This window comes from Grampus griseus (genome assembly GCF_964374135.1).
Source record: "Grampus griseus genome assembly, chromosome: 7".
In the NCBI taxonomy this organism is placed as follows: Eukaryota; Metazoa; Chordata; class Mammalia; order Artiodactyla; family Delphinidae; genus Grampus; species Grampus griseus.
The window spans coordinates 112,731,953-112,745,869 of NC_139001.1; the positions used below are offsets into that span (position 1 = coordinate 112,731,953).

The 13,917-nt window shown below is 41.7% G+C and overlaps 1 protein-coding gene across 1 annotated transcript in view; it reads right to left on the minus strand.

Moving 5' to 3' along the window:
- The window catches only part of OCA2 (OCA2 melanosomal transmembrane protein), a 255,523-nt gene that overhangs the window by 187,784 nt on the left and 53,822 nt on the right, over nucleotides 1–13,917 (minus strand). Inside the window, exons 6-9 of the mRNA XM_082658969.1 lie at nucleotides 13,286–13,358; nucleotides 11,753–11,913; nucleotides 9,904–9,986; nucleotides 8,519–8,672 (exon numbers count right to left, since the gene is read on the minus strand). Coding sequence (XP_082515095.1) covers nucleotides 8,519–8,672; nucleotides 9,904–9,986; nucleotides 11,753–11,913; nucleotides 13,286–13,358 — 471 coding nt within the window. The remainder of the gene's footprint in view (nucleotides 1–8,518; nucleotides 8,673–9,903; nucleotides 9,987–11,752; nucleotides 11,914–13,285; nucleotides 13,359–13,917) is intronic.

The window sequence follows — 13,917 nt, forward strand, 5'->3', positions numbered from 1 at the left end:
AGAATATATTTGAAGAGATTATAGTTGAAAACTTCCCTATCATGGGAAAAGAAATAGTCAGTCAAGTTCAGGAAGCACAGAGAGTCCCAGACAGGATAAATAAAAGGAGAAACACAACAAGACACATACTAAACAAACTATCAAAAATTAAATACAAAGAAAAAATGTTAAAAGCAGCAAGCGAAAAGCAACAAATAACATACAAGTGAATCTGCATAAGGTTAACAGCTGATCTTTCAGTAGAAACTCTGCAAAGCCAGAAAGCAGTGGCAGGACCTATTTAAAGTGGTGAAAGGGAAAAACCTACAACCAAGATTACTCTACTCAGCAAGGATCTCGTTCAGATTCAGTGGAGAAATTAAAACCTTTACAGACAAGCAAAAGTTAAGAGAATTCAGCACCACCAAACCAGCTTTACAACATATGTTAAAGGAACTTCTCTAGGCAGGAAACGCAAGAGAAGGAAAAGACCTACAAAAAACAAACCCAAAACAATTAAGAAAAAAGTGATAGGAACATACATATCGATAATTACCTTAATGTAAATGGATTAAATGCTCCAATCAAAAGACACAGACTGGCTGAATGGATACAAAAACAAGACCCACCTACATGCTGTCTACAAAAGACCCACTTCAGACACAGGGACACATACAGACTGAAAGTGAGGGGATGGAAGAAGATATTCCATGCAAATGGAAATAAAAAGAAAGCTGGAGTAGCAATTCTCATATCAGACAAAATACACTTTAAAATAATGACTATTACAAGAGAAAAAGAAGGAAACTACATAATGATCAAGGGATAAATTCAAGAAGAAGATATAACAATTGTAAATATTTATGCACCAACATAGGAGCACCTCAAAATATAAAGCAAATGCTAAAAGCCATAAAAGGGGAAATCGACAGTAACACAATAATAATAGGGGACTTTAACACCCCACTTTCACCGATGGACAGATCATCCAAAATGAAAATAAATAAGGCCACACAAGCTTTAAATGATACATTAAACAAGATGGACTTCATTGATATTTATAGGACATTCCATCCAAAAACAACAGAATACACATTCTTCTCAAGTGCTCATGGAACATTCTCCATGATAGATAATATCTTGGGTCACAAATCAAGCCTTGGTAAATTTAGGAAAATTGAAATCATATCAAGTATCTTTTCCAACCACAATGTTATGAGACTAGATATCAATTACAGGAAAAAGAACTGTAAAAAAATACACACACGGAGGATAAACAACACAGTACTAAATAACCAAGAGATCACTGAAGAAATCAAAGAGGAAATCAAAAAATACCAAGAAACATATGGCAATGAAGACACGATGACCCAGAACCTATGGGATGCAGCAGAAGTAGTTGTAAGAGGGAAGTTTATAGCAATACAATCCCACCTCAAGAAACAAGAAACATCTCAAATAAACAACCTAACCTTACACCTAAAGCAATTAGAGAAAGGAAAACAAAAACCAGAAAGTTAGCAGAAGGAAAGAAATCATAAAAATCAGATCAGAAGTAAATGAAAAAGAAATGAATGAAACAATAGCAAAGATCAATAAAACTAAAACTGGTTCTTTGACAAGATAAACAAAATTGATAAACCATTAGCCAGACTCATCAAGAAAAAAAGGCAGAAGACGAATCAACAGAATTAGACATGAAGAAGGAGAAGTAACAACTGACACCATAGCAATACAAAAGATCATGAGAGACTACTACAAGCCAATAGACTATTATATGCCAATAAAATGGACAACCTGGAAGAAATGGACAAATTCTTAGAAAAGCACAACCTTCCAAGATTGAACTAGGAAGTAATAGAATATATGAACTGGCCAATCACAGCACCGAAATGGAAACTGTGTTTAAAAATCTTCCAACAAACAAAAGCCAAGGACCAGATGGCTTCAGAGGCAAATTCTATCAAACATTTAGAGAAGAGCTAACACCTATGCTTCCCAAACTCTTCCAAAATATAGCAGAGGGAGGAACGCTCCCAAACTCATTTAACAAGGCCACCATCACCCTGATATCACAATCAGACAAAGGTGTCACAAGAAAAGAGAACTACAGGCCAATATCAATGATGAGCATAAATGCAAAAATCCTCAACAAAATACTAGCAAACAGAATCCAACAGCACATTAAAAGGATCATACACATTACCCCAGGGATGCAAGGATTCTTCAGTATATGCAAATCAATCAATGTGATACACCATATTAACAAATTGAAGGAGAAAAATCATATGATCATCTCAATAGATGCAGAGAAAGCTTTTGACAAAATTCACCACCCATTCATGATAAAAACCCTGCAGAAAGTAGGCATAGAGGGAATTTTCCTCAACATGATAAAGGACATATATGACAAACCCACAGCCAACATCATCCAAAATGGTGAAAAACTGAAACCATTTCTACTAAGATCAGGAATAAGACAAGGTTGCACACTCTCACCACTCTTATTCAACATAGTTTTGGAAGTTTTAGCCACAGCAATCAGAGAAGAAAAAGAAATAAAAGGAATCCAAATCAGAAAAGAAGAAGTAAAGCTGTCACTGTTTGCAGATGACATGGTACTATACATAGAGAATCCTAAAGATGCTACCAGAAAACTACTAGAGCTAATCAATGAACTTGGTAAAGTAGCAGGATACAAAACTAATGCACAGAAATCTCTTGCATTCCTACACTAATGATGAAAAATCTGAAAGTGAAATCAAGAAAACACTCCCATTTACCATTGTAACAAAAAGAATAAAATAGCTAGGAATAAACCTGCCTAAGGAGACAAAAGACCTGTATGCAGAAAATTATAAGACGCTGATGATAGAAATTAAAGATGATACAAATAGTTGGAGAGATATACCATGTTCTTGGATTGGAAGAATCAATATTGTGAAAATGATTCTACTACCCAAAGCAATCTACAGATTCAATGCAATCACTATCAAACTACCAATGGAATTTTTCACAGACCTAGAACAAAAAATTTCACAGTTTGTATGGGAACACAAAAGACCCCGAAGAGGCAAAGCAATCTTGAGAAAGAAAAACGGAGCTGGAGAAATCAGGCTCCCTGAATTCAGACTATACTACAAAGCTACAGTAATCAAGACAGTATGGTACTAGCACAAAAACAGAAAGATAGATCAATGGAACAGGAGGGAAAGCCCAGAGATAAAACCACGCATATATGGTCAACTTATCTTTGATAAAGGAGGCAAGAATATACAGTAGAGAAAAGACAGCCTCTTCAACAAGTGGTACTGGGAAAACTAGACAGGTACATGTAAAAGAATGAAATTAGAACACTCCCTAACACCATACACAAAAATAAACTCAAAACGGATTAAAGACCTAAATGTAAGGCCAGAAACTATCAAACTCTTAGAGGAAAACATAGGCAGAACACTCTATGACATAAATCACAGCAAGATCTTTTTTGACCCACCTCCTAGAGAAATGGAAATAAAAACAAAAATAAACAAATGGGACCTAATGAAACTTCAAAGCTTTTGCACAGCAAAGGAAACCATAAACAAGACCAAAAGACAACCCTCAGAATGGGAGAAAATATTTGCAAATGAAGCAAGGGACAAACGATTAACCTCCATAATTTACAAGCAGCTCGTGCAGCTCAATATCAAAAAGCAAACAATCCAATCCAAAAATGGGCAGAAGACCTAAATAGACATATCTCCAAAGAAGATATACAGATTGCCAACAAACACATGAAAGAATGCTCAACATCTCTAATCATTAGAGATATGCAAATCAAAACTACAATGAGATATCATCTCACACTGGTCAGAATGGCCATCATCAAAAAATCTACAAACAATAAATGCAGGAGAGGGTGTGGAGAAAAGGGAACCCTCCTGCACTGCTGGTGGAATGTAAATTGATAACAGCCACTATGGAGGACAGTATGGAGGTTCCTTAAAAAACTAAAAATAGAACTAACATATGACCCAGCAATTCCACTACTGGGCATATACCCTGAGAAAACCATAATTCAGAAATAATCATGTACCAAAATGTTCATTGCAGCTCTATTTACAATAGCCAGGACATGGAAGTAACCTAAGTGTCCATTAACAGATGAATGGATAAAGAAGATGTGGCACATATATACAATGGAATATTACTCAGCCATAAAAAGAAACAAAATTGAGTTATTTGTGGTGAGGTGGATGGACCTAGACTCTGTCATACAGAGCGAAGTCAGAAATAGAAAAGCAAATACCGTATGCTAACACATATATATGGAATCTAAGAAAAAAAAATGGTTATGAAGAACCTAGGGGTAAGATGGGAATAAAGACACAGACCTACTACAGCATGGACTTGAGGATATGGGGAGGGGGAGGGGTAGGTTGTGACGAGGTGAGATAGTGGCATGTACATATATACACTACCAAGCATAAAGTTGATAGCTAGTGGGAAGCAGTCACGTAGCACCGGGAGATCAACTAGGTGGTTTGTGACCACGTAGTTGGGTGGGATAGGGAGGATGGGAGGGAGGGAGACACAGGAGGGAAGGGATATGGGAACATGTGTATATGTATAACTGATTCACTTTGTTATAAAACAGAAACTAACACACTATTGTAAAGCAATTACACTCCAATAAAGATTTTTTTTAAAAAAAGGTCATGAAGAACCTAGGGGCAAGATAGGAGTAAAGACATAGACCTACTAGAGAATGGACTTGAGGATATGGGGAGGGGGAAGGATAAGCTCTGACAAAGCAAGAGAGAGGCATGGACATATATACACTACCAAACGTAAGGTAGATAGCTAGTGGGAAGCAGCTGCATAGCACAGGGAGATCAGCTCGGTGCTTTGTGACCACCTAGAGGGGTGGGATAGGGAGGGTGGGAGGGAGCAAGATGCAAGAGGGAAGAGATATGGGAACATATGTATAACTGATTCACTTTGTTATAAAGCAGAAACTAACACACCATTGTAAAGCAATTACACTCCAATAAATATTTTTTTTAAAAAAGGAAAAGAAAAGAATACAAGATGACAAATTCAAATAAATAAATAAATAAATATAAATAAACTCAAAATGGATTAAAGACCTAAATGTAAGCTTGGACATTACAAATCTCTTAGAGGAAAACATAGGAAGAACACTCTTTGACATAAATCACAGCAAGATCTTTTTGACCCACCTCCTAGAGTAATGGAAATAAAAACAGAAATAAACAAATGGGACCTAATGAAACTTAAAAGCTTTTGCACAGCAAAGGAAACTATAAACAAGACAAAAAGACAAACCTCAGAATGGGAGAAAATATTTGCAAATGAATCAACGGACAAAGGATTAGTCTCCAAAATATATAAACAGCTCATGCAGTTCAATATTAAAAGAACAAACAACCCAATCAAAAAATGGGCAGAAGACCTAAATAGACATTTCTCCAAAGAAGACATACAGATGGCTAAGAAGCACATGAAAAGCTGCTCAACATCACTAATTATTAGAGAAATGCAAATCAAAACTACAGTAAGGTATCACCTCACCCCAGTTACAATGGGCATCATGAGACAATCTACAAACAACAAATGCTGGAGAGGGTGTGGAGAAAAGGGAATCCTCCAGCACTGTTGGTGGGAATGTAAATTGATACAGCCACTATGGAGAACAGTATGGAGGTTCCTTAAAAAACTGAAAATAGAATTACCATATGACCCAGCAAGCAATCCCACTACTGGGCATATACCCAAAGAAAACCATAATTCAAAAAGACACGTGCACTCCAATGTTCATTGCATCATTACTTACAATAGCCAGGTCATGGAAGCAACCTAAATGCCCATCGACAGATGAATGGATAAAGAAGATGTGGTACATATATACAATGGAATATTACTCAGCCATAAAAAGGAATGAAACTGGGTCATTTGTAGAGACATGGATGGACCTAGAGACTGTCATATAGAGTGAAGTAAGGCAGAAAGAGAAAAACATATATCATATATTAACGTGTGTGTGTGGAATCTACAAAAATTGTACATATGAACCAGTATGCAAGGCAGAAATAGAGACACAGATGTAGAGAACAAACATATAGACACCAGAGGGGGAAAGCGGGGCACGGTGGTGGTGGGATGAATTGGGAGATTGGGATTGAGATATATACACTAATATGTATAAAACAGGTAACTAATAAGAACCTGCTATTTTAAAAAATACAATAAAATAAAATTCAAAAATAAATAGATAAATTGACACTGGACTGTATTTTTTTAATTATTAGTGACTGTGATTGATTAAAGCACACTGAATCTATTATATCCATAAGTTCAAAATGATATTCAAAAAAATCTAAGAGGGCTTCCCTGGTGGCGCAGTGGTTGAGAGTCTGCCTGCCAATGCAGGGCATGCGGGTTCGTGCCCCGGTCCGGGAGGGTCCCACATGCCGCGGAGCAGCTGGGCCCGTGAGCCATGGCCGCTGAGCCTGCACGTCCAGAGCCTGTGCTCCACAACGGGAGAGGCCACAACAGTGAGAGGCCCACGTACCGCAAAAAAAAAAAAAAAAAATCTAAGAGACACAAAATAACTCAGTGGATACCACTGTAAGTTGCTAAGGCAGCTATTCACTACTATGAAAATCATTAATAAAAGAAAATTAATCTTGTGTCTCTGGCATGAAGTGTGTTTCACAATAATGAAATTGGGTGGGAGAAAATTCTTCAATACCGAATGAATCATTTATAAATGTAGAATGAAGGACAGAAAGTTTACTGTAAATGCTAATGAAACCACTGAGTCAGGCAATGGTCCCTGGTGGGTATTAAAGCCATTAAGAGCAAAGGTAGCAGCAGGGAGCATGACAACAAACAGGCTGGGCTGCTACCACCTAAACTCACTGGGCAATCTCAGCATCCCTGAAAGGAAGACACCCAGATTCCTTCTCCTGGATACAACTCAAACTCCCAGCACACCTGTGAAGCCTATGGGCCCCAAAATTTAACCTGAAGGCTTCAGATCTAAATTGTAGTCTGTCGGAGTTGGAGGGACTAGAGTAACAATCCAGGGTGCAGGATATTCTACAGAAAAACAGAATAGGATTTTTCAACCAGATGGTGATGCAGTAAAGGCCTGGCAAGCCTAAGGCAGCCGTCATTAGAAGGGCCTTTGGAAGAGCCTGCTCCAGGGTTGGCCTTGGCTGACATCTGAGTACTTGGCTTTTGAAATGTTTCCTGTGTTACCAAGTGATAAGGTTGCTCTGTGGGCCTGGAGTACTGGATTCCGCTGTACCAGTATACCTAAACTGTTGGTATAAAAATGTGACTTTTTGTGAACATCTGCCTTACTTCTGGGAGCCTGGGACTTTGGTGGGCTGAGGGTGCCTATGTGACAAGCCCCCAGCAACAGCCTTGGGCTCTGAATCTCAAGCATCCTGCCCTTGGCAGAAACACTGCCACAGAGGGAGGAGTGTGCTCTCTGTGACCTCTCAGGGAGAAAACTGCTCAACGACCTGCTCCTGGACCCCTCTGGACTCTGATGGATCACAGAGTGTGTGTGTGGCCATAGGAATTCTGAAACAAAGATAATATTGATTGAAAAGAAAATAGGGAAAGAATAAAAGAGACATTAAGAGAAAGAGCAACTAAACCAGTGAGTGGACCTTGCTGGACAGCTAGGGGCTCAACTTGCTGGAGCCAGGCAGCCCAGACAGCCGCAGGGGACTTCAGGAACTATCCTGGTGACTCCTCCCTCAGCTCACCTCCTTGAAGTTCCACGGCACTTCTCATACCTCGGGAAGAAACACCTCTTCACAGTCACATCCTCTCCTGACCCTCCAGGCGCAGCCCACTGGAGCCAACATTCCCATCAACACGTTGTTGTAAATCTGGTTTCACAATCAAACCAACGATGGACCTGCCCAGCCCAGGCAGTGTCTGTACTTTGTTCCATGCTATTGAAGGTATAGCCACACTTAAAGTTTCCCAGAAAAATTGAATTTATGGGACATGAGATCACTTGTGAAAAGGCTCATTAGCTGAGTTGATAAGCATAAAAGATAATAATCCTTCCCCACATGTAGCCCAAGGTTTCCCAGGTCTGCATCATGCACACAATCCTATGAAGCAGCTAGGGGGCATTTTAACATGCCCATCTTACAGAAGAAGACCCTGAGTCTCAGAGAGGTCCAACATTTGTCCCCTCAGGATCACACTTTGTGTGAGCAGCAAAGTGAGGGTGAGAAAATCACATGCATATTCAGTTTTCTCAACAAACTTTTGCTGGTGCCTGGCAAAACTTATCTTGCATATGTCAATTGCCAAGATTCAGCAGATACTGCAGTACAGAGCAATTTTCTACCTAGAATGAGGGAAATGTCACTTTTTAGGAAAGACACTATTTCAGTTTGACTAAGATGCAAGACTGAGCCCATCCCTAAGCACCCAACAAGTAAGTGTTAAAATACACTTGTGGGTGCACAGATAAACCCAGGAGAGCAGGCATGCAAGTTACCTCAAATATAATCAGCACGTAGACCCCAGCAAGAATGACCGCAGCCATGGTCACTTGTGCTTCAATGCTTGTGCGGAGGTATTGATAAGCCATCAAAAGAGGAACAACCTGGGTCTGCTGGAGGGAGGCTCGAACGCTGATGGAAACAGGCTCTCTGCAGAATGAAGCAAAGATCTTACCACTGATAAGGGAAACAGACCAGCCATCAACCATTAGTGCTGCTCCCTCAGTGTCTTTACCAACACATCATCCATGGCCATAACCAGAGCCTGAACTGATCTCAGAGTGACTCACACAATGCCTGACCTGGCAGATGAGGAGCCCTGAGCACAGGCAAGCTGTGTGAGATGCATGCACAGCCTCCCTGTGGCCAGGCCCCCCTGACATAGCTACTCAGCCCCCATCAGGCAGCGCCTTCTTTGCTGCAGCTGCCACTCCAACAATGAACAGTGAGCAGGGAAGTTCACAGTGGTTAGCCATTTAATTTTCCCTCTTCCTCCTTATCACATAGCTGATTGCTTTACCTGCTAACAAATAGCACAGCCGACTATTCTCACATGTGAGAGATTTGGAAAAGGATGTGCAACCTGAGAACAGGTAGACAGGTTGTCACCAGTCGTGTGAAAGCACCAGGAACAAGAAGCATGTAAGTCATCAACAGCATGTGGCATGGTGAAACTAAAGCACTTTCTAAAATTTCAGTAACTGTTCTGAGCTGAATTGTGTCCCTTCAACATGTGGACTTCCTAACCCCACTTCAGAATGTGACTGTATTTGGAGATAAGATCTTTACAAAGATGATTAAGTCAAAAATAGTGACACCAATATGACTGGTGTCCTTATAAGAAAAGGAGTTTGGGGCACAGACATGCACAGAGGAACAAGCACGTGAGGACACAGGGGGAAGATGGTGTCTACACAGCAAGGAGAGGGACCTCAGGAGAGACACACACTGTTGACAACTTGAGGAAATAAATTTCTACTGTTTAAACCACCCGTCTGTGGTATTTGTTATAGCAGGCCTAGCAAACTCATACAGTAACCAAGAGTACAGACTTAATACGGAGTGGCATTAAAGAAAAAAAGAATCCTAAGATTTTCTAGAATTCCCCATTGCATAGCTTCATGATATTAATGAATTTAAAGCAGCAGCTATAAAACACCATTTGCTTCAAAATGGGCTCTGTAATCAATCCTCTTACTTCCTGGTATGTGTGGTTTTGACCCCCGGCCACAGTCTCATGTTCACTGTCTACACAAAAGGAGCATCTCATCCAAGCCCGTAACTGGCCTGGCTATTCATAACTGGTGTCCCAAGGGTCACACTTCTCTAGGTGAGTGTGTCCCAGAGGGGCTTCCCCAACACCTCAGTCACCAAGACCCACCTGCTCAGAACCTCAAAGGTCCTGCTCAGCACCGTGCGCTCACTTCTGCTTGGATTTAAAAACACCGTCCAGTTATGAGTGACCTGTAAAAGTCAAAGCATGAAATCCTGGTAAGGCTTTGAACCTGGACCATCACCTGGGGTCCCGTGCTGTTCAATGTAGGTCCTTGTTTAGAATAAGAAAAGGAGAAAGAGAGGAGCATGAAGGCTTTTCGCACGGAGACACTAGAGATGGCCAGGTGGTGTGCAGCTGGAAATGTCCACAACTGGAGGGCTGTGTTTAAGAAAAATACGGAAGTACAAATACAGAATTCATGTACAAAGACACAAAGATATAGAAGTAAATACGATATATTAAGAGAAAAGGAAATCATTTCACATTACTGGAGACTTGGAGTCTTCTAAACCCACTGAGGCAACTGACGAGAAAGGCTTGTTTAAAACTGCTTCCTGTTTGCAAACTGAAGGCAGGAAACTCTCCACACCCAGGTCACAGGAGCCTGTGGGAGGGAGGGCCAGAGGATGAGCTGCCTTTGTTGCGGGCCAAAGTGCCTGTACGTGGGCTTGTCAGGAGCAGAGGAATGGAGAAGCCAGCTGAGAGGGGCCAGATGTGTGCAGAGATGGAGGTGTACCCAGGCAGATGCAGGCAGCCTGACTAAGGTTGCCAGGGAACTTTCAATGGGAGGACAGGAGTCTTGCCGCCCACAAATCATAAAGAAAATTGAAAATAGGAACTTTGAAATCGGTCAAAGCATGAATGAGAGATCAAAAGTTCTCTTAAACACTTCCGTGCTTGGAAAGAGTGTATCAGAAAAAAATCCTTCAGTAAAGATCTCCTGTGTTGTGTTTCTGGAGCAGGCAACTATGTCAGCAGGCTGCAAAAGGTCATGCCCTCCTCCACACAAGGTCACAAAAGGAGCCAACAGCAGATGAAATGTGCCTACCTCGTCTTTACTGAGGAGCCAGTGAGCTGTGGGCTGCAAACAGGGAAGCCAAGTTTATGTCCTAAGACCACAGCCAGAGCCACCGGTTTAGAATATCAGTGCAACATCAGCCATTGCCCATGAAACCTCAGCCTTCTTCATAATGAGGCATTGGCTCTGGGGACACTTCTCTGCATGGCAGAAAAATGTGATGGGGCAGTAACCCACCATTACTCCAGTGACACTCCATTTTGGATGACACAGCCTTGTGTACCAGCAGGGTTTCCTTCTATTAGTTACAATAGGGAAAACCCATGAACTAGGGATACGACTTCATATGATAATCCAGGGGAGTCACTGAGGCCAGGCCTTGGGGCACAAGTCAGGATGCACAGAGAGGGGCCAGGCCTTGTCTGGGCTCTGGGACATGGTGACAACGCCACTGCTGGCTCTCCTAGCCTTCACAGGATGTGAACTGAAGGCTTTGGCTTAGACACTGAGCACAAGGTCCTATTGCTATAGAAGCAGAAGCTCGAGGAAACCAGGCACAGTCTTAGCCAAGTGTCCACAAACTCAAGGGGACCGTAGTATTGGAGTACCTCATGGTACAGAAGGAAACATTATATATTTGAAGTCTCAGGTTTAACTGCACTTTCAAATATATAATGTTTCCCTGAATTGCCCAGTAAAATCACTCTAAATTTAAAAAAAAAAAACCCTCAAAAGCTTGACTTTACTGAAATGGTGAGAGTTTTATAACTGTCTTAGAGAAAAGAGAATTTCAAAGACAAAGCAAAAGATAAGGGCTTGCCTAATAATGGTGTCATTGCCTTATGGCTCCCATCAAATCAATTAGAGAGGAAACTCAATTTATAAAGAGGTAAAATGAGTTTTTACAATTCCTTTCAAATAACTTATGAGTATAACCTGCTGTGGCCACCACTTCCTGGAGCCTGGAGCATTATCCTGGGTCACCTCCACCACCACGTGCTCTTCTCTCCTGAGATGACTTGGGCCACTGGCCAGCAGGGCCCCTGCCAGGTCCACTTGGAGCAGCATGGAGTCTGCATGGCTGCTGAGGTTCACAGCTGGGGGGCTGTCAAGGTGAACTACAAATCAAGGAGGAGAGGCCTGGAGGGCCCCCCTCAACCTTTCCCACCTTCCCAGGGAACACCCATCTTGGAAAGTGCACAAGGAAATGTATGTCCAGGCCGTCCCTTCCACCTGTGTCACTGCCCTGACTGCTCCTACCTCTTCAGCCCCTCACCCCTGACATGCACAACTGGTTTTGCTTTGTTTAATTGTGTTTTGGATCCTCTGGTTTAACATTTAGGTGGTGTCTCCCATCCTACTATCATCTCTGCTTCTACTCTTTGCAGCCAGCATAAAACGCCTGCCCCAGTTCCTGGACTCATGATGAGCAGTAGACAGATGGAAAGAGGCCGAGAAATTCCAACTGTCTGGGGCACTGAAGGTTACCATGGCAACTACAAACCACAACCCAGCCAACCTCTAACTAGATTTACATGACTCCCCCCACCCCAAAACTAAGGCCCATAGAAGTTAAGGTGTGATCATCTCCAAGCTTAAAACTTTACCTCAGTGCTATGGACTGAATGTCCATGTCCCCCATATTCATCTGTTGAAGCCCTGAGCACCTGTGTGGCTATACTTGGAGATGGGCCTCTAAGGAAGTAACTGAGGTTAAATGAGGTCATAGGGTGAGGCCCAGATCTGATAGGATTAGTGTCCTTGTAAGAAGAGATACGAGAGAGCTCTCACTCTCTCTACATACACACTCATAAACACACACACACACACACAGAGGAAAGGAAAGGCCCTGTGAAGACATAGAAGGAAGGTGACCATCTGCAAGCCAGAAAGAGAGCCCTCATTAGAAATCAAATCAGCCCACCCTGACCTTGGATGTCCAGCCTCCAGAACTGTGAGAAATAAATGTCTGTTTGTTTATAAGCCACCCAGGCTGTGGTATTCTGTTATGGCAGCTGAGGCCTACAAAAAGGCAAGAGAGCCCAGAGTATAAGAAACCAAGCAATCATCAAACTCAGATGACACAGCCAAGGAAAGAACAAATGAACTTAAAGATAGGTCAAGAGGAACCACCCAAGCCAAAACACAAGAGGGTGGGGGCAAGGAACAGAACAGAGTATCCAAGAGCCACAGGAAGCCGGGCCTTAACTAAAATGCACTGTTTGGCTGCTGTCACACTTCCATGGGGAACCTCACCACCACCCACCCATCGCAGTCTCACTAGTGCCCCTCCCCTTCTGTTCTGAAGCCTCATCTTTCACCAAACGTCCTGGAGGAACAAAACACACACAGGGAGGAAAGGTAATTGCTTAGGCTGTGACCTTGGGCAACAGTCATGATAGTTTTCGGGTCTCTTCACTTCGTGACTCAACCATGAGCGACTGTCCATCTAAGTACGGGTTTGGATACAGTAGCTTTCCAGCGGTGACACAGCCAGCAACTGCCAGAACTTTCCTTCATCTGGATACAGGCTAAATAAAATCTGTAACAATCAGAAACATTTAATGATAGATTTGTGGTGTGAGAGCAATAGGATTTAAGTAACTTTGATAAGAGCTGAAAATACGGGTATGATAATGGTGCTGCTTGATGTATCCAAAATTCACCAGCTTACTCTAAATAGCTTTTCTGAGATATTAAAAGATAAAATTCTGATCCATTATACTATTTTCTGCTACAATGGGCCTTGATTATTGATATTTGTCAATTTTAAGGATTAAATACCCAGCCATAAAATTAAATCATCAGAGGAGGGTAAACATGGTTTTCCCATACTGGAGAGTAGGAAATACAATCCATATGATGGTGGGAGCACATGCTTGTGGAATTTGCAGAGTATCTTATACTTCATCAGAAAGTAAAAGTGATGATGAGATAACAGATTACAGAAGTTCAAAACAAATTCCTCAAATTCTGTTTTGGATTGTGTCCACAAATCACCAAAATTTCAATTACCAGAAGAAGGATGAAGACTAGACACAGAGCTCAGGTCAGCTCTCAGGGGTCAGGGGAGACTTGGGCCACCCATACCTCCTCCTTGG